Source organism: Temnothorax curvispinosus, unplaced genomic scaffold (genome assembly GCF_003070985.1).
Source record: "Temnothorax curvispinosus isolate PA1 unplaced genomic scaffold, ASM307098v1 QBEX01016011.1, whole genome shotgun sequence".
Classification (NCBI taxonomy): domain Eukaryota; kingdom Metazoa; phylum Arthropoda; class Insecta; order Hymenoptera; family Formicidae; genus Temnothorax; species Temnothorax curvispinosus.
Window position 1 is genome coordinate 213168 of NW_020225791.1, and position 27100 is coordinate 240267.

General features: G+C 40.7%; 2 protein-coding genes across 2 annotated transcripts; one reads left to right on the plus strand and one right to left on the minus strand.

Annotated features, from left to right (window-relative positions):
- Positions 1 to 4425: 4425 nt before the first annotated feature.
- On the plus strand, positions 4426 to 7700 carry LOC112466239 (cyclic AMP-dependent transcription factor ATF-2). The gene is made up of 7 exons (XM_025034233.1): positions 4426 to 4768; positions 4884 to 4977; positions 5052 to 5200; positions 5303 to 5634; positions 6062 to 6275; positions 6342 to 6681; positions 6920 to 7700. Exons 1-7 carry the CDS (start codon positions 4718 to 4720, stop codon positions 7330 to 7332), a joined length of 1593 nt encoding a protein of 530 aa, XP_024890001.1. The 5' UTR covers positions 4426 to 4717; the 3' UTR covers positions 7333 to 7700.
- Positions 7701 to 7825: 125 nt separating this feature from the next.
- LOC112466232 lies at positions 7826 to 26729 on the minus strand. Its single transcript, XM_025034224.1, has 4 exons — positions 26725 to 26729; positions 25150 to 25231; positions 15595 to 15738; positions 7826 to 8240 (listed from the first exon to the last, which is right to left on the minus strand). Exons 1-4 carry the CDS (start codon positions 26727 to 26729, stop codon positions 8124 to 8126), a joined length of 348 nt encoding a protein of 115 aa, XP_024889992.1. The 3' UTR covers positions 7826 to 8123.
- Between the last annotated feature and the right edge of the window lie 371 nt (positions 26730 to 27100).

Below are 27100 nucleotides of genomic sequence, written 5' to 3' on the forward strand. Positions count from 1 at the left end.
AGAGCACGCCTTTTATTTCACAAGCTTTTTTACGCGGCGCGATTCGCCCGTTGCAATCGGATGTAGTATGTAAAATTTGTTTTACACTGGTCCGTTTAATCAAAGAGACCGAAGAGGACTCGATAATACGAACCTCGCTGAAAAGTGTTAATTGCTAGAACTGTGAAAGATTCGCCTTGTAATATAATCGCATTTCGGGGGCGGATTCGTTCGCACAAATTTTGTAAAAATATCTTTGCGATTTTTTGAGCGCATCATATTATTACATTGCTTTGTTACATCGTTTTATTATTTACTTTATTAAAGAATTTGTTATACATTCTGTAATTCAGTAGACAATTTATATTTCTATTCCGCGTTTATGGGTCAAATCCGGCCATCCTGTCTTCATCTCTGTACAATGTCACGTACAATGTTATCTCAAGCTGAGAATCAGGCCGTTTCACGTGAAAGAGTTAACACGGAGTAAGATCTTTCAGAATTTCGTAATTCTTGATTCTATCATCTTTTAATGCAGAATCTTTCTGGCTTCGCGATTACTTGTCGAATTTAGGATATACGTGTTTTGCTTTCGCCTTTAACAAATTTTGAAATTATTCTCATGCCGAGGCCCCGTATGAACAAGCTAGCAGTCACACTTTGATGTTATTGTGCATCGCGTCAAAGGGTTAATCGCGAGTCGTGCGGACACGCTCCGGTTTCTTCGTCGATCTCGGAGAACCCTCGGGTCTTTGTCCACATCCTCGATCGGTTCCTCAGCGGCATACCGTGAGCGAGTTCACGTTAGCGTGTCCGAAGACGTTCACGTACAGTCCGGTACAAAAGTGGGACACGAAACCAGGCCACCGAGACAAGTGGCACGCCTTTTAGTGCTTCGTAACGTTCTACAGCCGATCTACATGCGGAACCATGTCCACGCGGCGACGTTACCCCTCCTCTCTCTCTCTCTCTCTCTCTCTCTCTCTCTCTCTCTTCCCCCCTTTTGGTTATTAGTGAAAGTTAGTGGTAACTTTCAACTTTGACAACGACGGCGACTCAACGTGGTGAGTGCGGGGAGAACATGCCGGGTCCTCGTAGGCACTAGATCGCGTTTACGAGCATCATTTTGAAGAGACGTTTTTCAATCCTCTTAATATGAATGACGAAGTACTATCACTTGATACGAAAAATCGGTAGCAATCAATAAACAAGTGACAGATATGATAAATACGTTTATTTTACTAAAAATTAGTCTCCATTTAACTTTTCAACTTTCTATCTCTTTTAATATTACTTGTGAAAATAAAAATTATCAAATCCGTAGAAAAATCTACTTTTCCTTGGAAGTATCGCGGAACTAAATTATGCTCGTGCAACAGCTCTACTTCGTGAAATAAAAGCTTTATTCTAGAACGAACTTCGAATAACTGTTCCGTTTAGATGGTACGAGGCGAATTGAAGACGGAGGAAAGAGTGAAATATCACTTTCAACCATCGTGCCGTAAGTTACGAGTTAAAACCCGTATACACGGGGCACGCGCTATTGTTTTTGATTGCTCGACTTTCTTCGCGCTTCTTCTTTCTAGTAAAAAATAAACAAGTGGCATCACGCGCATACTTCTGGCACACTTTGTCTAATTTGAATCTATCCTGTTAATTGATATTTTCTCGCCCAATCGGTCCGCTGCTGTTTAAAACTTTTTTTTTAGATCTTGGATATATTATTTAGGTAAATAATACATATTATTTATTTTTTCTAAATGCAATTTAAATAATGGGTATTATTTATCTAAATAATATCCTCAGAAGATATATTATTTAAATTATTCGAGAGCGCGAGATTCTATAAATTCTTGAAGTCCTTAATTATAATTAAGGAATTAGAGAAGGATTTTATAAACGAGCCAGCAAATGCATTGTTGTGACAGTTTTTATGAGGGTATCGTTACATTCTTAAGAATCGAAAGCACGTGCAGCGATCCGGACAGCCTCACCTGGATTTCTATCAAGATCAAGGTTGAAGGCGAGTCTGAGATCTCGTTCGCGGATTGCAATATGACATTCGCAGAAGAGACGCGAAAGAACTCGTACTTTTTTCCTCGATTCAATCGATTATCGTATGTCACGTTTAAACCAATAATCACTGGTGTTATTCGCTAGAAATATTAGAGAGAAGGTAATAGAAATAATATATTCCTGATTTAAAGAAACGTAAAATTAAAATTAAATGTCAATAGAGTCAATAGAATAAGAAGTTTTATCTGATATAAAATAAAAGCTTTATAATTGTACTTTATTTTTTCTATCTTATTTTGTGTTCCTACCTTTTTTTTTATATAATATCGGTATCATACGATTACACACTTGCGCTTGAGGACCCGATCACTTTGCGGAAACGTGTAGTTTCGGGATAAATTCACCTCGCGAACGTTAACGCGAGGTAATTGTAACATTAATTCGAGATTTTATTTGTCCGAGAAATTCAATGGAAACTCATATCACGGTTTATGGTCACGTTCACATATCGAGACGGACCAATGAATAGAGCACCGCCGCGACACGCGGTTAACTACTGATGAGGAACAGAAACATCAGCATCCGAGACCACTCTCTTTGACCTGTTCTCACTCTCTCCAGATGGGCCCAAAGGCGCCCAAAGCGTTCCTTTTCTATCTAGCCAGTGAAATTACGACGAGGTGTAATGAGAGTCTTTTACATCCGTTCGGATAAAAAGCGTTCGACGGAACTCTTCACTTTCTAACCAGATGTTCTGTTCTTGTTCCTTTTTGCTTAACAAGTTTTTTATACGCTTTTTCTCTGTAATTAATTTCCTTTTAATTTCAAATATTTAATTACAAGTTAAATGTTTTTTAACTTTCTAATTTTTTCTCTTCGACTGTTTCGTTTCTGAACATTTGAAAAATTCATTCTTTTATATTTCGTTTTTTTTTTATTTCTCAAAAATCTCTGTATGTCCCGTAAACTATATGATTGTAATTGTAATTACCTATTCTTACGCGCATTTGGCATGGATCTGCATGTTCTTAGCGAGACGTAATTATGGTAATACATGTAAACTACACCGTTGTTTTGTTCGATTCGCTGTCCGTAAGCTTAGTAATCCCGAAACTTACTTTCACGGAGAGCCACAATCGCACGGGACAATCTGTTTATTCCGCGCGAAATTTCACTTCGAAATGTCGTTGCCGCGTGAAAATTGCTTCTTGGACTTTCGGTCGGTACGCAGTTTTCTGAAACTACTCATTTACGCGGCGAGTAATTATAACGTAACTATCTTGTGACAATCTCGCGAAGATGACAAACGAGTGACAAGGAAAATTTCTTTCTAGGATATCTGGACTACTACAATATGTACATACAGTTGCAAATGTATAAGATATACACAGGTAACACTCGAATAACACGATTAATTGGTTCCGTGTTAATAAAAAACTGTGTTATTCGAGACTTATTGTTAGGATTCATACAATCTTGGAGATTACGTTCCGTACTCTCGCATTTCGTGTATATTACTTCGAATGCAAATATATTATTGTAAAAAAAATTAGATGTTCAATAATGTTTAATATATTTTATCGATTCGAGCTTCATTAAATAGATAATTATCAATTTAATTGAATAAATTATGTATAATGATGAAATTATGTTAATGAATTCTTATCTTGCTATAATGATAATTATAATAATATTAATATAATAAATTATATTTTTATTTTAAATCTCAGTCGAGAGATCAATGTATTGTTATTCAATCAACAGCACTTGTACGCATTTTTCTCGTTACTTTCGAACGGAGCATTTACATAATTTGCTGTATAGGCCAGTGATATAATGAATAATGAAAAGTCACGCATAAATTTAAAGTCATTGCCAAGGCACACTCTACACCACTCTGTGTCATTACTGTGCTATTTCTGTGTCATTTGCGCAATTACGTCTCGCGGTCTTTTATGGACATCGTATTTACATCCCGCGCACGCTTGCGGCTTGAAGTAGAATGATTAATGTGAATGATCTCGGCGTGATTTTTTCAAGATAATACAAAAATTTTATACTAATTTTTCGTAAATATTTAGACATATAGGTATTCTTGAATCTCGCGAGTTGACCAATATATATTTTTAAAAATTAAAAAATATAGTTGTTATTTTACCACTTGTTTGACATTAATTAATCGTATGGAAAATTTACTAGAGAGAGCTTATAAAGTCTAAATCTTAAATAAGTTTAAAAGCATTACACAAGTATAAAAAAAATACAAGAATAAAAATGGAGAAATGTTCGAACATTTTTATGTTACTTTGACAGGGTAATACCGGCTCTACCGGCTACAGTCTTCTCTAGATTCTCTTTTACCTTATACAAGATGTCAGCACGCATTCTATCAATACACGCAATGTGGAGTAGTCGTGTGGTGATGATATGGTATCGTATAGTATGCCAATATGGCTACAGTCGACTACAGCCGACTCCGAGCAAAGTATTAAATGCTACGGATTAACTAAATCCGTACTTGTAAAAATAATTCCGTTCGTTATTTCGAAGTTGCGAAATTCAATTTATTCGTTAGGGAGAATGTGGCCGTACTCTGTGTCAATAGAGATATCTGTAAACAGGAGTTAACCACGTTTAATCCGCAGATATTATTGTGTATACTTCTGTATTCCATCTCCTTTGAAAGAAACCTGGAATCGGTGTTCAACGGAATACATTCGCAATGACCGACTCAGAGAAACTCTTCACTTGCTCCACATCGGGCTGCAATATGGTAAGTGACGATTATTATCTCTCTTATTGAAAAAAGTATAACTTGTCTCGAGTCCCATAAAATCTTAAAGAACTACAATAATGTAAGAGACAACAAGATTGTTTTTCATTTACAGAGTTTTACGAATGAAGATCAATTAACAATGCATAAGAAGAAACACGACATGATGCTAAATCTTAACAATAACTCCAAGAGTGCTGGATTCGTTGGTAAGTTGATAACTTAACAACTTGAATCATGTCCGTACCAAAGAGATATGCTGAAAAATTTAATCGATATGTAGCAGATCAAACTCCAACGCCAACGAGGTTCTTCAAAAATTGCGAGGAGGTTGGTTTATTTCAAGATCTGCAAAACGTGGTCAATCCTTTCGAAGAGACGTTTCGAAGGGCTGTTGAGTCTGGAAATATTGGCACGCTTGTAGTATCGGAGGTAAAAAAAAATCACATACGTATGTTTGTCTCAAATAATGTAAAAAATTATTTCTCTTATAAGAGGTATCAAAAGTACACGATATAAGTTCACTTTTTGCAGACTGGAATTACGGATGACACGCTGCATACTCCTCACATCTTTCCCTATATAACAGATGTATTGCCCGCAAATAGTCAAATTCTTTCCGAAGACACCGTCGAGGTCTGTTCCTCGACCGTGTCTCTTGCCGAGAAAGATGCGGAGGAGGAAAGCGCTATAAAGACTGACGAGTGTAACAGTATTAAATTAAGTACAAACGAGACGCAGGAGTTGATGAAAGATTCGACTGTCGCATCTGCGAAAGATGATACTCTCCCGGCGGACATTATTGCCGCGAATGCAAATATACCTATAGCGCCTAAACTTTCACCGACGCAACCTATGTCTCATCTGTAAGAATGCCCCTTTCATTGTTACAAAGGCTGCATTCCGATATTCACTGTCAGGACTGCAAATCTATATTTTACGTCACGTATACTGTAGATTTTCAGTATTGAAAGTTGCTGACAGTGAATATCGGAATGCAGCCAAAATTGTTCCATGTATTTCATTGTAATAAGCCTCAATTTCTCTTATTTTAATTCAATATATTTTCTTTTGCTCGTATTATTTAAATCTTTAACGTTTTCTATGACACAATGTACATGATCAATTCTTTTTCTAGATAGTTATTCTTAGATGATCAAGTTTTTGTTTGAATTCATTCAAGATAATTAATATCTCTCCTTTCTTTAATCTAGAAATATTTGAAGATATTACGATGAAATGTCATACGTGCTACACATCATTAATAGATTTAGAATTTTTCTTTCTATGAAGGTCCATCAACGGCGAGGAGGTGCAATTGCTACTGAAAACCGCGGATGGTAAATTAATGCAGTTGTGCGCAACACCGGTGTCGGAGCCTTCTAACATATCGAATGTCAATACCGAACAGCAAACCGTTGTTATCAGAACCGAACCAGCTCTGCGGTGTGCGATGAAATTGGAGCCCAAGAAAACTGTGATCTCAAGATTATCGTTAGCAAAAATGGTAACGTACCGATTACACCGAGATGATTCGCGTTTCAAGATGAACCTCTTAGAAATTCTATTACAGAAACTAAAACAATCCCTGTCCAAGAACACGATCGCACAGAATCCAAGAGCGACCGAAGAATGCGCGAAAACGGATGCAGCCGCGAAGAAGGAGAATGTCAAGAAGACGATCGATCAGCTTAAGAAAAAGGACATTCTCGAGCGCAATCGTGCCAGTTCGATGCGTGCACGGGCCAAGAGAAAGGAATGGATCCAAGAACTCCAAAGAACGGTAACCAACGTGAACGAGACCAACACGGCCTTGCAAATGGAAGTGAAAACTTTACGCAAGGAAATTACGAGGTTAAAAACTCTTTTGCTGGCCCATAAGGATTGTTCGGTCACAAAGGCGATGCAAAAAGGCGAGTAATTAATTTAGATATCTATTTGTCGCACGATTCAGCGCCGTGGATTCTATAGTTATTCACATTCGCGAGTTTAATTGTATTTTAAAAACGTCTCTTTTTTATTGCTCCAGATCTGCTCGTGTAATCTGATTAAATAAGATTGGTTTAAAATAACCATGCAGAAAAAGATGAAAATATAATTCTCAATTTAGTTTAGAACAAATCTTATTGCAAATCTCTTTGAATTTTGCAGGAATAATTCTTGGACCCAAGATAATATCAGTAGATAATCCCGAGGTACTTACGGTGCCGATATCGAACAATGGCGTCCCCGTGAAACGATCGGTTTCCTACACGACGGAGATTCCGAACGTGTCGACGAAGAAATCGACCCTGTCGATCACGAAGAATCCGGTGATACTTCCGAAGATGGATTGCGGCACCGCGAATCTCGCGATTCCGAACGCGACGATTATAAAGACTCTACCGGCGTTGAAGATCGTGGGTGTTAATCAGTTTATGCCGGAGAAGTCGGAGGGAACAAAACAGATACTGATAGTGCAAAATCAACCGAGAAAATTGTGCGAGGCTACGACTAGGCAGATTATTCAGATAAATCCGAATTATGAAGTGGAACATGCGGCATCTAAGAGCACGGGAACGTAATTAATCGCCTTTTAACGTTCGCACATTTGTAACGCAAATGTCTTTTGGCTAAGACGGTCAGCGAATAGACGAATGAATCGATTCTATGACGCTACGCGATATATACGATATCGTGGATAGAGCAAGATATATGACGTTCTTGAAAATGTTCACAAAATCTATTTTTACGCGTCTCCCGTTTTTTTTTATCTTCCATGACAAATTATTTCGATAATATTTTCATGTGTCATATTTTATTCCACGAATAACTGCTTAATGTAAACGATCGTTGATATTCCTGATGTAGAGGAACGTGAAGTAATACAGGGAGTACCAATTTTTGTATTATTTATTGAGTTTACAAGAAAATAGATTTTTATTGAGTATGATTTATTTATTTTATAATTTTATCCTCGTCAATATATTTTTCATTTAGGAGATATTTGTAAATTATAATTTTATTAAGGACATAAATTCTTATATAACAGATATGATAAAATGAATTAATCTCTTCTTCATTCTTCCATTAATTAAATAAATGTAATTATACTTATAAAAATACTTCTTGTCTATTTGTTAAATCATTGATAAAATACGAATATGGTTTAACGATTGATATAACAACGCTTATTAAATATCATTACATTATCATAATACAATATAAATCAAATTGATGAATAAACAGCTTGCATTGTTCCTGCCACGTGCTTTCGGCATCTGACGGACGAAGAGTTATGCGATGTATCCAGTCCCACGATGATTCTGTGACCCTCGGGCCCTTATCAGTTCTCCGTCCAGTCGTCTAACAAACTCTACACCGGACAGGAGAATGATAAGGGGCTTTGGGCACGCATTGCTTCAAAAACGGGGAAAATGGTCATGTCAAAAGATGGAATTCCGCCCTGGAGTGCATGTGTTCCTCGAGATATCTGAAAAAATCCAAGCGATTGATTATTCTTTCATTTATCGAGAGATACTCAACAAAATCATAAAAACGGAACTAACGTTACTGCATTCGGGAGGGATATATCTCTGGTTATTTCGAAAACATGATGTTCCTACGTCATTTATATTTTTAAAATGCACGCGCGGTAGAATAACAATCTCGTTATCTTCCATCCGGAAATACATAAATTGAAATCGTCGTACGCTAATGTTATAATTCAAAATGTTTGCGCGAAGTGTTTGCGTTTTCAAGAGATATAAAAGAATATCTGTCCGTCAATTTTACCGTCCATAAATAGCCGTTCGTTTTTCTTGCAGAGTCGTCTTGTGTATGTATATCTATCTGTCGGCGTGAAAAATATATTTGACCCGATTGTCGGGACACGCGTGTGTCGCGCGCCGAGTTCTTTCAATCTCACAATCGCGCATTACGTCAGAAGAGCCACGAATTGTTCGGGGTAATCGGGCAGAGATAAGCACGCCAACAAAGGACAAGCGTCTCTCTCTCTCTCTCTCTCTCTCTCTCTCTCTCTCTCTCTCTCTCTCGAACAAATACAAAATTTCCGCTCCTTCACGAATCGTAGTGAGTCACGTTCGAGAGAGCACAACGGGCTCGTGTGAGGCATCCTGCGGGTCTGGTCTGGGCTGTCGGTTACTCGGTAAACTCTGTCAACCGCTTTCTCGTGTCGATAACAGACGTCGATAGCGACCGGCCGGATACAGTACGCGTCCCTGTTCTCTCTCCTGGGTCTCGCCGATGCTTCCTTAACCTTCGTCCTCGGCGATGAAATCAATCCTGCCTAAGCCCGCGGTAGAGAGCGACCGCGTTTATTAATGATGCCTATGGGTCACAAATAAAGGATATTCTTTTCAGGAAATATAAAATGTTGCAAAATCATTTATGATGTAATAACGCAATCGTTGAGATATTGGGCTATGGAATTTTGAAGAGCGTGATCAGAAGATATGAATATCACGCATCGAACAATGCACCAATTTTTTTCAGAGTTGATCTGCTTAAATAAAACACGTTTTAATTAAATCTATGATTTAAAAATGTCCATCTCCTATATTCTTCTTTCGCAACATTTTACCTCGTCGTTTTATAACACTCTTATTTTAAATCGAATGATTCAGGAATAATATTGGACTACCTATTGTCGCTAAATAAAAGACAATTACACGAACGGAATATCGATGCTTTCGGCGGGTTAAATATTCAAATTTTCACTTGTAGTGAAAATACAATTAAAAGAAAAGAATACAGAATAAGAAAATACAGGAAAGAGCATATTTCAGAACTGATCGATTATACTGTCTAAATTTCACCTCTAACGAATGAATTCGCTAGTGACGATCCACGCGATTGTGAAAATACATAAGAAATTAGGGGAAAAAAACAAAAACATTCTTAGTGTCTGAAAGCTTCTATACATTCCGAATATTTCTGCTGCGTAATAATATCGTTAATTCTCAGCAATATTATTCTAAACTTTTCAAATAATAATTCTTGATATCGTTAAATGATATTAACGCAATATTGTAAAATGATATTAACACTCGTTGTTTTTATAAATAAGAATTTTCAGGACGAGGGAAGATATTTTTCTCAAGATGAATCAATCGATTAAAAATGAGCACAGCAATTCTTATTTGACCCATTAATATCCTGCGTCGATGTATCTGCTTTTCGAGAATGCCGAATGTGGCTCACTCCTCGGCCATTCATACTGGTATTTTACGTAAAATCGGTAAAGACCGATCGCGACCATAAACACGCGAGTTCAAAGCTTCCTCGCAAGGATGTGGCTTGCCATTCGATCATTCGTAGAATTCTTGGCGTCGATTCGTCTTGCCAGCCCGCTCAATCGACGCACGTACGGAAATAGCACCGAGAGAGAGCAGGTGCTCGATTCCTACGGCCCTGCTGCTTCGAGATTGCGCTGAACCGCACGACTGTTATACAACACGTGAGATTTCCCAAACCTTGGACCCGCGAGAGCTTTTCTCGATCGTCGCGAACGACTGATAAATCGCTAGAGTATCATAGTGCAGATTTTAGATAATTTTAGTGCTTTAAGATCAACGTTATTTACTGATGTTAACAATCAATAGAAATTAATTCTGAATCCTGAAAATTAGAGTTCAATATAATGTGTATTTTTACCAATGCAGATTAACTTTAATCTTACAATTAGTTTAACTTGCTTTTTATTTTCTTTCAGTTTTAGGAATTAGAAAAAGATAAAAAGTAAGTTAACCGAGATTAAAATTAATCTGCATTGATGAAAATGAATATAAGGCGTTATTCCATCAAAATAGCGATTCACAAATCACAATAATTTTACGCTGCACAATAAGTCCAGTAAATAAATCTTTTTCTTCGAACTAATTTTAAGAAAACAAATTGATATTGATAAAAGTTTCACTGCACGAGTATTGCGATTTCAATTATTAAAATACCAGAGAAAATCTCTACTTGATATTACATTTTATACATTAATGTTAACTATAGGGAGATATATTTGTCGCCGCGTTAGTAAACCCGTATGGACGTTGTTTATATTAAATGAACGCACCGGGAGTTCACGTTAAATATTAAAGATCTAATTCGTCGACTAACGAGTCTCAACTATGCAGTCAACCACATATACAAGTTTCGTAATTATATCCTCGCACAAAGACGAAAACATTTTCAATACAAATAATAAACGAAATCTTAACTAGCTTAGGTGCGACAAACAACGTCGCTTTTATCGCATCGTTTCGATTAAAGATAATACAATGTCGCGACTGCGGAAATGGATCGATTAACCGAATCCTCAATCGAGAGACGGACGATCAATCATCCGTCGTTGCGCATCAAGATCGCTCTTGATATCTCGTATACGATCTCGCGATTATCCGTATATACAGACGGTCGGGAACGTTCGGAGCGAGATTTGCCCTGAAATTCGCTTCTTAAATTCTTGTTAGCGGAACGGAGCTCTCTCCCGGCCACGGCGCAACGCGGATTCCATTTACTGATTGGATATGGCATCAGTTATTCATCGCCGCTAGTCGAAGGAGAGAATGAGAGGAGAGGAGCACGTGCGGCCGTTATAAATACGGCGGATTTCCCGTCGGTATGCTGCTGCATTTGGAAATTCTCGACGGGCCTCCCCCCCCTTTCGAAACACGTCCTCCCCCACCGTTGCCCATTACATTGCTCGCGCACGTCCATGTTTGATGCACTATCAATAAAAAAACAGACCTCCCCGCGTAATTTTCTCATATACGCGGCAGCTTAGAAAGATGCTGCCAAACTTGGAAGGGTATTCTCCTCACGGCTAAGGCCGAAGAAAAGTTGCGTAATAACTAATACATCGGCCTTGTGGCACATCGAAACTCCCCTGTGATTCAACCCTCCTGATTTCTTACAAAAATACCGACATGACAAATTCACGATGGTTTCTAAGAGAACGAACAGGAGGCGATATCGGGCGAGAAAGATATAAATAGAGCGACGATTTATTTAATTTAGTCTGTTGATCGCGGCGGATAAAAATAATTAAATCGATATTATCAGTTTCGCGATTATACTATCTTTTATCTTCGTCGTAAGACGATGGAAATTGACCAAAAGCGTGTTCTGTACTGCAATAAAATATTTAGATCAGAATTTCGCAGACCCCGTTTGCAGATCTGCCGAAGGTCGACAAATCGAGACACAGGACTTGACGAAAGGACGTCGAAGCGTCGGTTTGCCATTATATTTACGGCCTTTCAGAGATGTATCAGATAAATAAACACATTCACCGGGCAATATGACGAAGATAAACTGGGGGAATCGAGCATACACGATTCTACGCTTCTGAGAGGGGTAATATACGCTCCGTTGAGCCTTGAGACACGTCTATGTTTCCCTTTATTTTCACATTCGACCCCAGACACACAATTGTTGGCGTTCTTATCATGGTTTGCCCGTCACGATAAAATTCCAACTCTAATCAGATACAAAAATCCGAAAAATCCAAATTCTCACATAAATCAGGTTGAAGAACGAAATGAATCTCAGAAATAGAAAAGTGTCTCCGACACATGCATGTTCATTGACGCGATTATTCTCGTCCTTCCATCATCTATTAGATTAATTAGATCTACTGTGCTCTCCACGTTTGAATCGATATCGCGACAAGTCCGAGTATCGAAGGGACAGGCGAGAAGCGAGACGTATAAAGTGCGACCGATTCGAATGGAGCGAATTCGATGCGACGGCTATTATCCCGGCCGAACCGCCGAAAAATGATCAGTTAAACGCGCGCAACGACGTACGTCGGATCGGTGTCGCGGGGTGGTCACACTAGTCACGTAGTCAGTAGTCACATGGGCGCGCGCGACCGACGACAGCGAGAAACAAGGGCCGGCGCGCGGAGTCGATCGATCTGTTCACTGCCGAAAATACACGCGCACACAACACACGTACGGCGGCGGGTATACCCCGCGTTTTTCCGTGCAGACAGGGCTGCGCGATATACAAAACGCGGAAACTGCACGCACATCAGTGGTCCAGTCCAGAGAGCGACGGCGACGGCCGCGACGGCGGACTGAAAGAGGGAGAGAGGGAGGGACGGGAAGACAAAGAGGGGTGGAGGAGAGAGGGCTCGCGGAAATTGTAGCCGCGCGACGATTCCGCGTGACGATAGTGAGCTCAAATCGCGGTAAACGCGCGAACTCGCGGATCCTCTCGGCGACTCGTGCGATGACCCCCGCGCACGTTGCCAGTTGCCATCGTCATTCGGACGCCCGCGTCCGTGGACCGCAAATAACGACAGACGGTTCTACTAACGCGCTCTCGGGTCTTTTCACGGTCCTGTCTCACTGTGTCGCGCGCGCGCGCGCACGCGCGCGGCAATGATAAAGTTATCAGGCCGGAGAGTCTGAATGCTTTTATATACCGAAGAACGCGCGTTCGTTCGCAATCCAATTTCTATATACTGGAATACCGGAATATCGAGGCGTTCTTGCGCGATCGTTTATCGACTGCTCTCGTCTCTCGAGTATATACGCCGTTCCTTCGAAAGCGGAAATGAATTTCGAGAAATCCGCGAAGCTTTGTGATCCCACGGAGCATCTCTCCGCGCGCGCGAACATGTTTTGCGCGAGAAGAACGATAATAATCGATCAGAGAAATTTTACTCGTCGAATTCCCCGGTCAGATTAGGCCCGACCTCGTGCGACTTGAACGGAATCGCCGTTGTACACGATAATCGGATCCTTTCGATTCGAAAAAAAGGAGAAAGAGATACGAAAAGAAACACAAGCTCGCCGCAAGGTCCACTGAACATTGATACTCGCGCCGGGGAGGGGAGGGGGGAGATTCTCGTATCGCGAAGTTTCATATCACATGCCGCACGCGTCGCGCAACGAAGTGCCACAGCTCTATGCTCGGTCTCCTCTCGCCAACCGGAAAGCTCAAGGTTGTCCGCAAATATTGTATATAGCTGTAGCTCTCTCATTTTTCGATATCGATCTCGAGAGTCTCTACCCCGCGAGCTTTATTCAGGCAGTCGTGGAGATAGGAGACGCCGCGATAAACGGATGAAGGATCGATAAGATCTCGAGATAATCTCTGGATTTTCGGACCAGCTCGCACGCGGTGAACTGATAGGACGCTCCCAGTTTCGAAGATACGAATTTTTACGCGCACAGCACACATTATACACTCTTTCCGATGACTCAAAAATCCACCCAGATCGTATTATAATCAGTCAGGCAAAGATTACTCACTGGACGCTGCAATCTCTGATCGGGCATCACGCTTCGTGAGATATCAACGCGCCACATTGAAGCGATCACTGGCTACTCTCCGCTCGCGACAGACGTTACGAGAAGACGCATATCGCGATACTCTGCCACAGGCTCCTGTACCATCGAGAAGCCGAGGGACGGACGAAACGAATGAGCGAGCGGGCGAGCGAGCGAGCGAGCGCTGATGTAACGCACGCGCACGATTGGCGACGACCGGCTGCGTCGCATCTCCGAGATATCCTCCGGAGCACGCAGCAGCACCCAACATGATGCACGATGCACGTCTCGCGCGCAACTGAGCGACCGTGTTGGCCGCTTCGTCGACGCTCGGTCGTTTCCGCAATGTGCGTGGCGGGAGGTTCTCGATTTCGTCGTGTCTTCGTCGGTGGCACGAGAACGGATCCTCGTCGCTCTTTCTCTCCCTCATCCCCGCTCTCGCTCCTCCGGGGGTCTCCGCCGTCAGCCGTGCTGCTCTGCTCTTTCTGGCCGTCGTCGTCGTCGTCGTCGTCTGCGTTTGCGAGTTTGCGGTTGTCTCGCTCGCGCTGACGACGGTGCCGATGCCGAACACCGGGGGGATGAATAGAGAGGCTGCTGCCGGCTTCGGCGAAGCGAACGGTACAAAGGGGGGGACGAGCGCCAACCGCGCCAAGAATCTTCAGTACCCTAGTAAATACGAAGAAAGGTGGTTCTCGGATTTTCAGGTTTGAACAGGGGAAGACTGACGTGAGGTATGCACCGCCGCACCATACGGCGAGGCATCCCTCGCCGCGGGATTCACGGGGAGTGAAATAACAAGCTGCGGCAAAACGTTAAAATCTATCGCCTGTTAAATTTACGAAAGAGCCGTGAGTCAGCGCTACGCGTGGTCGTCTCATTGATCGACGCGCTTAAATCCATACCTGCGTCCTCGGCATGCGTTTAAATATGTATATAGACATCGTATTTTCTGTGTATCAATCACAATGTTACACCTTATTAATGCTATAAGCACTTGAAAGTAAGCCTTCCATCTTTTAATGTGCCATCTTCATCGCCGCATGGCCGCTAATAACAAAGAAATTTTATGTACATAATTTCTGATAGATTTATTCTCATAAGGTGAAATAATGCCGTTCGTAATATGAAAGAAGAGAGGACGAATGAAAAAAAAGAGGAATTAATATCTCGCGCGGAATAGAATTTCGTCTCGAAGCCGGCGATTTCACGTCGAGGTGGAAATACCTGATTCTCAAGGGAGCCCAACTATACGGACTACTCTTAAATTGGTGGCTAAATTAGAAATCGCTCTCCGACGTCTCTGCGAAACGAGAGACCGCGCGCTAATGCGGTCAACTAAAGTAAAAAGCTAACCGAAGGAGTGGTAAGTAGACACTAACACTTCCGGGCGAGCGACTCGATATCGGCGGGGGAGAGTGAGGGGGGGTGGGTGGGTGGGCTCGCCTCGGCTTTAGCCCCGAATTAATTCTTCGGGGGTGGCCGAGCTTCCTCCATTACCGCCGATGGAACGAGCGGCAGTAAAGTGTTCCGCCTTAAAAAGAATACGTGTACCTTCATCCTGACGCCTGTAGCAACCGCTTTTCTCTTCCCTCTTTCTCCCGCCCCGCCGTTCTCGGCCCTCGGTACGATGCGGTGAGTTTCCTCGAAGATTTTAAGGCAAGTCCGGGATTTTCTCCGGTCTCGACATCGCCGATCCTGCATCAGAGAAAGTTCCATCGACCATTGCTTCACTGTCTTAAAAACGGCAGAAGAATCATTCTTTTATAGAAAGAAAAAGCAGCATTTACAAATGCTAAATGATAAATCGAGAATATTCAAAACGATATGCTTTTCAATGATTTTTTTATTGCAATGGTTTTTCCGAAACAAAGAATTTTTCGACACACGATTTCAAAGAATTCGCTTGAGAAATTCCTTTGTGCGATTTCACTGAATGTCATCGCACTTTTGTAACAATGTAGTGCGCTTTTTTCATTTCCACTTTACTTTCTCAATTATACTTAAATTTTGAATGAATTTAGTCTAGAACAAACAAGGGTGCGTGACGCGTCGTCGGCGCGGTAACAAAGCGTTAATCACGCTTTTCCTTTAACTGTTTCGAGGCGAGAATGTACTGGAACAAAGTTTTGTTAGGTCAGGTATGTCGCACTTTGTTGGTTCAGCCTTCGATTCCTTCAATTCCTTGCCCAGGAAAGACAGGCCACCGATGAAGGATACCCGCCTGGGGGGATTCCATATGTATACACAAAGGCATTTTTCAAGCGAATTCTTTGGTTTGAACGGCCACAGCCTATGAATCTACTTTCGGCCTGTAAGGAGCGAAACTAATTATACTTCACGTTAGTGACCTTCGTCCACGGCAGCTGTTTCTGTTCTATGAGTAAGCGAAACGCCTGCGAATGCGCCTAAAGTCGAAGACGTTGGAATTCTGACTTCACATCGACTTTAAACAAACGAAACTTTAAGTCTCCAAAAAAATTGTAAGTATCGCGATATAAATAAGAAATGTAATACATATGAACGTGTATCGCAATATTATGTAATATTATTCCTTATATTTTCCTCCTTCCTCTTTAAACTTTTTACGAAGACCATATTATAGATGATTATAGACATTACGGACGATTGACAAAAAGAAAAAAATTGAAGGAAAATATTCTAAGTCCCTCGGTGGAAGGATAACGTCAAAATATGGCACTAGCAGACTCTGTCGCGTCAAGTCTTCAATTTATTACCTCATATTATCCGATGTCGTATTGAATATTCGATGCACGAGTGATCTCGGTGGATGAAGAAAGAGAGCACCGGCGGCGGATGGTTCAGCGGGCGAAGAGATCGATACGAGCCAGCAGCAGCAGCAGCACGATGCCCGCGAGTTCCATATAATCGCGGAGGAGAGGAAAAAAAAAGAGAATGAGCGATAGCAGTCGCGTTGCTCGCGCAGCGCGCAAGCCGAGATAAAAGCGTTTACGGGGAAGTATAACGGGGATGGTTCAACCGGCTGGGGCGTGGTGGGCACCATCGGCGACAGTATATACGAGGGTCAAGGTTAACGTGGGAATCCCATATGCCGACATGGTGGTTAATGCCACGTGCGTATTAAGTAATCCTCTTGATTTTCAGCGAGGGAGAAACGGAAGGTCTTCCAACTCATTTTTGTCTTCTGATTAAAACTTTTGCGGAATTTAGAATTCATGACGATACGTTAGCACGTTATAGATATTTATTTTTATATGTCAGTCTGTATATTTATCCGCGTAGATAATTTTAAACGTTGACATTTTTAAATATGTATTTATATCTCGTCAAAGTTAGTTAATATGTTAAATAAAAGGTTGTAACGCTCGGCTGAATAATTACGTTGTTTAATTGATTTTACGATGATACATGCCGGTGGATTGCGGTAGGTGCCGTACATATTACTGCTATATGAAGGAAGTAAACGCAATAAGAGATCGAGCATGTACATACTTATAACACAAATCAAAGAACGAAGCACGTTTATGGCAAGCAGCACGGACAACGGAGATGATTCACCTCTGATAGGGGGTTTGCGATTATTACGAGGGTCAAGGTTAAAGAGGCAGATCTACATGCGGCGTATTAGTTTAATCCGCCACGTGTGTGCGGCTTCCTCTCTTTTCTTCCCACGACATAAGTACGATTTTGCATACAAAATTGCAGGCGTCGATTTACACGAATCTGCAGTTAATGAATTTTACATTAAAAAGCTGTACAAATATACTTAAGAAAAAAAAAAACTGTTTTCCTGATTCATAGTTTGACAACGACTTTGAATGCGAATAATAGATAGGTTTTCTTTGCGTTAAGAAAAGCCTGTACAATAAAACTGAAAGCAGTATCTTCTTTCATTCACGCTTTAAAGAGAAAATCTTATAGGCACTATGTATGCTCTTTGTAAGAATTCCTGGCGTTGCAGTTAGGCGACCTTGCCTTATGTTCTTGTTTGACCATCGCTTCCTTCCGTTAATAGATATTCATGGAAGTATGCCGTTATGCAAGGATGTTATTTGGATTCTACATCAATGAAAAGATATATATCTGAATGATATTGTTTTCACGCAACTGTTGCATCACAAATAACATTTAATAATATTATAGAACGTTTCGTTACATGTATATTATTCCGATTAAGAATTTCAATGTACGACTATAATAGGTATATGGTAAAACAAAAAAGTAGTACAATATATCGATTATTAATTTTATAAATAAAATCTGCAGAATATTTGTTAAAATATAAAATTAAATATATGAAGGTAGAATAGAGTTAGATCACCAACAACTTTTCTATTACGTTAATTAAATAGGATTAGCCACGTTTGAATCCAAGATATTGAACACAAGTCGTCGGATGAGTCAACGGGATGATTTCACACGTAGGTGATATTGTGAAGTAGTCGATAAATTAGCTGTTATCTTTTTTCGTACTAATCGTAAGTGAAAGTCGGTAAAAATTTGCCGTCGCGAAAGGAGATAAAATCTTACTAAAACCGCAACCAAAGGTGGTCCCAATAGGAAATTGAATTTTGTGGTAAATAGCTCGCAGATTTGGTCCCGCGATACCTGCGGCGATGTCGCCACGCACTGATTGCCATAAGAACCGTGGAGAATAATAGCGATTTCCCAGGTCGACACGGAATTCCTTAATGAGTCTCTCCTGGGCCGAAGGACGAGGCTGCAAGTCATGGCGACGAGGAAGAAAGAAAGTGAAACTAAAGTGGATAGTCGATGGTAGAAATTAGGACGCTATAAAACTGGAGAATTACATCTTTTAATCATCGATTCAATTATCTCGCCAGCACATATAACGAAGTTTAGTCCGTAATAAGCTGCTATTTTAAAAATTCCGATAACTAATTAAAATTAACGTAATTATTAAAATTAAAGAAAAATATGAAAAATGGTAATAAAAGCAGAATTTTATGAAAAATATTTTGTTACGTTTTATGCTACTGTTTCTCTTTCTTTTTTCATTGAAAGATCGTTAAAGACGTATATAAAATTTCCTGAATAAAATTGAGAGAAAGATGCGTTTGGGTTATAAGTATATATACACACGCAAGTATTTGGATTATGCCACAGTGGTAAATTGATACGCTCGTATCACGTCCGCACGGTCTGCACAGGTGCGAATGCATCATCGTGAGGGTGTGTAACACCCTTCTCGAGAGCCCTTTATAGTTAGGCCTTCCCCGCCCGGCAAATTGAAATTATTGGCACGGGCCACCGCACATTATTGTCTCGTTATCGGAGCATCGCCATTTATGAATTCGTTTTTTCAACGTTCCTTTATTTCTTCTTTCGATGCTTTTTTTATCCGGTTTTCAATTTCGAGTCTTCGAGATCGCGTCTTTATGTTAACCATTGAGTTAACCACTTGTGCCATTAATTTCGATATTATTCATCATTGAAGTTGAATTCTATATTGACATGCGAAACGTTAACCTAATGATTTACCGCGTGCTGTTTCGTTTAAAATTCTGTAAACTTTTCATCGACAAAACTTTTTAGCTAGAAAATTTAGCACGCCGATACATCGCCGGGTTTTACCGACAAAATTCACTAAGTAAATTATTATCGAGCGCCTCCGCTATTTACCGCAACGGGACCCAGCTTTATCTCGATCTAGCTCACGTATATACTTATCGAGATGAACGAGGCGTTACTTATCGCGCGGCTAAAAGTGGCCATTAGATAAGGCTCGGAATGCGTACACTGAACTGGAATATTACCCAATTCCGTTTATATGGATCGTACCTTTTTACGCTTTTTCATTTTATTTCAATTATTTTATACCGACCGTGGCTTTTATTATCTTTATTGCCGTGTATCGTTATTATTTTTCTCTATCGTTTTTATTATTAGATATATACACCTACGTGTTTATCGCGTAGCTAAAAGTGGTCCTTATTAATAAGTATTAATGAAGAGCGCTTTTTTCCCTCTCGCTTTTTCTTTCAAAGATAAAAAAGGCGAAAAATATTGAGGTATCGTCGAACATGCGCGACTCTCAAAATGCACGGATGAGCTTTGGAGAATCCTCTCTGCGGTAGCTTCCAACTCTTACATTCTCATATTTCGCTTCTGCCTCTCCGCGATTTCCCCGCAATTCGCGCCGCCTCTCGACGTCGCTCGCCGCGGGAGTGTCGTTTTTTTTTTTCTTTATCGCGAATTATGCTAATTACTGGGGTCCTCGGTGCTCCGGGAAGGGCGAGTGGTTTTGGCGTGATGCAGGTTGTTGTCGACGTAGCTAGGCAAAAGAAGAATAATCGGGGCGTTAATTTGTCTCGGCGCAAGAGCGGGAGAAAAGGCAACCGGCGACGACAACAACGACGACGACGACGACGACGACGACGACCTCCGGTACAAGGTGGAAACGAGCCACTACTGAACGGATAGAAGGTGGGAGGAATCAATTTATCCGGAAGAGAGTTCTAGAGTCCTCTTGATGGTCCTTTGTCGTTCTATTGGTTCCGCGGGGTGCAAATTGGGAACGGTGAGTCTTACCGATAAGTCGTCGGGCAACCCGGCGATTTGCATGGAATATTGCGCGGTTATTTCGATCTCTGCCTCAGATAGTGCATTCGACGCTGAATCTAGCGATCCGTGTTGAAATTTCATTAAATTTTTATGAACGAAAATTTCAACGAAGAATTAATGTCCGACGTGAGATTTTGTTGGGCAGGATATTTCAATCTGTATTAATAACATTAATATTTCCGAATTATATTATATTGTCGCTTTTACTCAAACTTATCGGATAAATAATTTCATCTATTAACGATTTTTAACTGACTAAAAGTCTTTGTCGTCGAAAAATATCTCAGTGTCGCGATTTACCCTAATTGAGCTCTTATTAATTCTTGAACGATATTTTGCTTCAGCGAGAGCCGGAAAACAGGCGGGAACGTATTAAAGTACAACGGGAGGAAAAGGATAATGATTATTTCGCGAGCTGAAATTAGAACAGAGTTGACCGAAAAAAAACTCATAAGGGTGGCTGCCCCGCGAACGCGCCGAAAACGGCTAACGACGTCGCGGTCGCCCGCAACAATGTAGCAAGAACTCTTGCCGCGGTAATCTTCAATTCCATTAAATCTCGGCGCAGTGGACGTCGCGTGGGGAACCGGTGACGAGTAGACGACCAGGTGTTCACCTTTTGCCGATTTACGAAAGTGCGCGTACATACATTCTTCCACCTGGACCGGTTCAGGGTGTTTTTTTTTCCTAGCGGTTCTCTTCCGTCGTCGTGGAAAAAAAAGGGACAAGGATGTCGTACGGGCCGTGGCTTTCTCTCCTCGGGTTCACTTAGATGCGTAGCGATGCGGACACGCTTCCAGAAGGCGTTTCCACTCTTCTCTCCGTTCTATCTCGAACGAGGAAAGACGGAAAGGCGAAAGGATTTTCCTTTCTTACTCGTGCATACACACGCCCGCGTCACAATTTCGAGGTTGTAGCTTTTTTTTCTACATGCTGCTCTTGGCGGATGAGAAAGAACTGGCCAGGAAGGCTAGCTCTCCGGGGCGTTTTTCTTTCTTTTTTTTCGAGTTATCTTCAAGCCGGATACTTTTTTGTTCAAGTCGCGTCTATGGGTCTGTGAATCTCACCTAGGGCTGTTTTTGTTACCTCCCGGTTATTCGGCTAATTTGCGTTCTGATTAAAATCCTGCAGACCTTAGTGAGAAGGATAATTGAAGGGAAGATTCAGCACAAAGATGCATAACTATTAAGAGATATTCCGTAGAAATATAACGGGAAGTATTTCAAACTCCACGCCTGATATTTGACTTCCTCAGTTGACTTTAAGTAAACTTTGCTTTAAGAAATTTCCTTTCAGGCTTGATTACATAGAAATGTATAATTTAAAAAAGATTGAGGAAAGTTGTTACGCGTGCACGCGGCACAAACAGCGTTCGCAAAATTTTTACAGAGGAAATATTTAACTATATTGACTAAAAAACTTATCGTTAAAAAGAATGGAACAACCTGTACAGAAACTTTTGGCTGGGAGTTCAGGCTCTTTCAAGATATTCAACTTGTCGCCGGCCGAGAAGAAAAGAAGTACGAACGATTTCCAACCAGGTGCTGAAGCTAAAAGTTTTCGGTGGAAGACACGAGAGGCGACACTTTTTGAAGCTTCGTGTATCTGCATATGTGGAAGCCGTTTGCTCGAAAGGGTCAAAGGTGACAGGGGTCTGGTGAAGGTACAAAATGCTAATAAGCTGTCTATTGTATTCGAATGCGATATTATGTCGCGGCCGTATTCTTTCTTCCTGTGGACGCACGAAAAGATCCTTAATGTGGAGTAGCGATTTCTTCTTTTAAAATGAAACGAGGTGCTCCTTCTAAATCTTTCTCCGTCTTGCAAGACTTATTTGAAATTATAATCCGGCCGGAAGTGTTTTATAAATGCATGGGAAACGACGAGCTTGTCTTCCTGCGCGTTCTTAATATTTATCTTTTTAATCCTAGCTAGGTATTTGTAATAAGCGTCGAGAATGAAAAGAATTCTGCGGAGGCAGAATTATAAATTGTAATTGTTAGCTTTTCATGGTCAACCACTGAACCAGCTTTGTAAAATAGTCGATATGAACAAATAAAGTCGATACAAAACTCCTGCACACATAAAAACCACGTTTATAAATTTTTCAAATGATACTATCGGAAATTGGAAACTCTGTAAATATTTGATCCAAACATAACATAATTCGTCAATAACATTTTCATGGAATTTTTCTCTTCGAAAAAAAAAAAAAAAAAAAACATTGATTTTTCATAATATAAATATTTTCGTAATAACCTTTTTTGTTATTTCGAATGAAAGATACGTTTTTGAATATTTAATAAAGTGACGGTAATCTTGCTATATCACATTTATTTATTTATTTATTTGCCCAACGGTATTTCAGCTTAACGCTTTAGAGAAGTTTGCGGAATATTTCCCGCACATACTTCAACTTTGTGTAGTCATGTGTTGTTTTAAAAGTTTCGAAACGGGGGAAACGCGTTTGTCGTGCGAGCGAAACGAATTCCTTGCCTCTTTGTGCGCACGGACGGTTACAAACGAATTATAAAACTGTCGAACCACAAATCCTGATTGTATCATTCGTCTCATGGCTGGTCCTTTTGTAAGAGCTATTAATTTTTCACCAGCGGGCCATCGTCGCAAAAATAGTTCGCGTACAAGAAAACGCAGGAAAAAAGACAGAATTCGAACAATGATAATTCAAGATTAAGTATGAATAATAGCTGACGGTGTTAATTGGTAGCGCTCAACTAACGGAATATATATTATACGCGAGATAATGATGGCGTTGCTTCATACGCGCGTGTAGCAAAATTTAATTACATTAAATAAACATTTATACTTAACGAGGAAAAGTGGGCACTAAAAATCAAACGCGGTTAGCCGCGCGTGAGTTAATGTTATGTAACATTTAATTCATAATTTATTATAAATTATAAATCTTACGTTTCGGTTTTACTTTGAGCCATCTTCAGCGATACTGTGATAGGTAAATTAAATAATTTCAAGCTCTCCGATGAGCATAAAGTAAGTATTTGAAAATTGAATGTATAAAGTGTAATTTTCGAGAGAAAATACTAGAAAAATTCTGCTAGTATTTATAGTCTGTAAAATATTCAGATTAGAAATGAAAATTGGCACTAATCAACTCATCGTCAATCAATTAACTCAACGGTTGACAGCCGGATAAACCAGCTGTTAATTATTTAAAACCAGGTCTGTTTTCTAATTGTATTACTGTCTCGGTTGTCGGTTAGTCCGAATTTTCATTTCTAATCCGAATATTTCGCAGACTATCAATATTAGCAGAATTTTTCTGGTATTTTTTTACTTGAAAATTACACTATCTTCGTACATTCAATTTTTAAATACTCACCTTATGCTTGAAGAGCTTAATTAAATGCTACATAATGTTAACTCATGTATAACTAACCGCGTCTGGCTCTCAAAGCTCACTTTTCCTTATTAATTTTAATATCGAGAGTTTTTAGTTAATTAAACATTTATACGTTTCGCTTGCACGGTGATAAAACTTGACGATGAACCGCAATTTTAATTGGCTCACTTTGCCTGCGCTGCTTTTTTTTCTTTACTTAACCGCACGGCTCATCCTATTTACTTGGAGAAGATATAAAGAGAGCAAAAGCGCCACAAGGATGCAATGCCGATTTCCTTATATCCTTTAGTCTCAGATATTATAGCGTATGCATGCAATGCTGGGAAGAGTTTTTGTATGTAGAATATTAGATTCAAGATTTTAATAATCTGAAATCTTTTCAGGAGTATCTTATTAAAGTGAAAAAATGGTTAAATGAAATATATGTATATTAAATCAAAAATATTTCTTGTCGATTATAAGATAAAAAATAAAGTTATCTAAAAGTATTTAAACTAGTCTTCAACGTCTGTAAATTGAGTGAAATTTAATACGTCTTAAAAATTTTTAAGTTAACCTGAATTCGACGACTGGTCTCCCTGCTACGCTCTTTACAGTTAATAAATAGTTCACATCTGCTTCATTCGATCAGCACTCAGGTCGATCGGACTCTCGCAAGCCGCGCGAGCGGATTAGGCGGTACGACCGGGACGATGCGATTACAAATGTAAATGCACTACTGCGACCAGACGTTCCACTCCCACGTCGGCTTGACCCTATCTTTGTTCGTCGACGGTGATCCCCCCCCCCCTGCGCGCGTTATCGCTCGCGATAGATATATGCAGTCGTCGGCCATCGCCGATCGGATCGACGTGGCCAGGTCGCGTCGGCTATACTTTCGGGAATTAATGCAATTAATGCGCCGACTTACCGGCCGGATATTAGCTCGATCCAGGATCGAGCGCGCCTGGTCCGAGTATGTAAATTAGCCACGGGACACGTGAAGCATCGTGTGAACATTGGAACCCTACTGACCCAAAAGTTACGATCCGCATCACGGCCGGATAAATATGAAGCTCGAAACGCGCGATTTAAGAGAATCTTGGCGAACTGTAGCACTGGTTGACATGACATATAGTTTCTTTAATGAATTTGTTTGCGAAGATAAATTGCTTACATACCAGCAAGATGCAATTTCCATCTTGGTAACTGATCCCACGTTCCTTTGAAACTTTTTTGTAGTATACGTAACTGGAAACATCACTGGAAGAAAAAAAGAATAAAATTAGAAAAGACCAGGATCACTGGACAGAATATACAACGCGAAATTTTGTAATATCGATATTTTGTGATAGCGGAACGTTTGAAATTGTTACGAAATTGTATTTTAAAATTGTGAAAATAGTTGAGCGTTTATCGTACAGGTACAGCATTAAAATATTTTCGTCAATAGAATATCATATTAAATTAGAAATACCGAGGAGACAATATGAATCGATTGTTGTGGAATATCTGGGTCGGCGTAGAGTGCCTTTGACTGAAAATTGTGTCAACCCGTTACATCATTTTTATTTATACTGTTCGTCGCGGTGCAGTAGCAGTAGCGAGAGCCTCATTGAAAATGCAATTAACGATACCGCGGCGTAAGCAACGCTACTAATGGCAGTAATACTAGTAGCGGCGTAGAGTCAAAAGAAGTGCTTCGCCTCTCACACCGTGGAAAGAATTAACCGGCGGGCCGCAGTTAACGTTTCACCGGCGCGGTACTTAAGAATAATACTTGGCTTCGCAGTAGTATGCGCGTCGACGCAGGAAAACGCGAAATCACTTACGTAACAACGGCTTAATTAAAATTGATAAATAGCCGGCAACGCCACCGGGGCAAGCAACTTCCTTACGGCGGCAGAGTTTCCTTTAATTTGCTAATTAATACGTGATTCATGTGCTTCCGTTCAGCTATCGTAATCGAGATATTTATTCGACGACTCGAGAAACGTATAATCTTTGTCGAGTGCTGCGATAATAATAATCGGATTGTTCGTTTACTTTTTGTCAACGATTTTTTTCGACCAGTTTTTCGACCAGTATTTTAATAAGCTGATATTTAGCACTGCCGACGTGCGAATGTACGTTGATCGTTACAAAAATAGAAGTGGAAAATATTTTAGTTTCGAGTTTGGTAGGCGAACGTCCGTTTATCGCTCGTGTCGTGAGTGCAGCCGTGAAAATTTCCGGTGGACCGAAACTTTTCCCAGAATTGGCGTTTGTTGGCGAGAGCAGGGAACGCGGTGACTCCGATGGCGTCAAATAATCTCATTAACCAAAGTGTATCTGATCGTTTAAAGTCGACCAATGGTTTCGCTATCGCTAGAATGGTTCTGTTTACTCCCTTCTCACCTCTACCCTCCACTTCTCCACGCTCTCATCGCTTTGCATACTCGAATGGGCACGGGAGTGTTCCCGAATCCATTAACGGACGGTTCGGGTCAAGTTTACTTAAGACCACGGCGCCGTCGTGAATCTGCCAAGAAAGCAAAAAGCTTTATTAGACAGTGACAAAGTGAGAACGGTGGTTTGCGCGGCGGAATCATAATGAGGAACGAAAGAAAAGTCAGGTTTCGATAAAAAATCGCCTTACACCGCTTTGAGAATAGCTGAACACAGAACCCGAGGGGAGAGATCGTCCTCTTTCTTAATAAACTCGCGCGTGGTCGAGCTTCTTCTTAGCGAGAATGTAAACCGCGGCTTAAACTCACCGCATTAGACATTACCAGAATTATCGCGCGAGTCGAGGTTGAGGAGCGTCAATTCAAGTTTTCAAGTGCGGTTTGTCTCCGCACGGATGTTTATAATTCCATATTTTCCATGAATATGATAACGTCATACGTGCGACAACAACGTGTAGTACACGGATGCGGACGCGAAATAAGTGGCCGTTAAATGCGGTGAGCTCCTCTCGCTGCGAGCTCGTTGGGAAATTTAGCTTTGAGATATCTGGGCTGTGCTATTCCACGACGTAGTTTACCCCGAGACTCGGAGTATTATGCGAGAAAGATCCCGGCAAACCGTCACTGCGAGTACCTCAACTCGCGACATCGATATACGGGACGGCTAACGAGGCATTTCAAAGCG

Coding starts and splice junctions, on each gene's coding strand:
- LOC112466232 (XM_025034224.1), bottom strand. Junction 15,739..25,149: donor ATGGAAATTGCATCTTGCTG/GTATGTAAGCAA, acceptor TCTCTGATGCAG/GATCGGCGATGTCGAGACCG. Junction 8,241..15,594: donor CTACAGGCGTCAGGATGAAG/GTACACGTATTC, acceptor GGATTTTTTCAG/ATATCTCGAGGAACACATGC.
- LOC112466239 (XM_025034233.1), top strand. CDS start 4,718: ATGACCGACTCAGAGAAACTCTTCACTTGCTCCACATCGGGCTGCAAT. Junction 4,769..4,883: donor CCACATCGGGCTGCAATATG/GTAAGTGACGAT, acceptor TTTCATTTACAG/AGTTTTACGAATGAAGATCA. Junction 5,635..6,061: donor ACGCAACCTATGTCTCATCT/GTAAGAATGCCC, acceptor CTTTCTATGAAG/GTCCATCAACGGCGAGGAGG.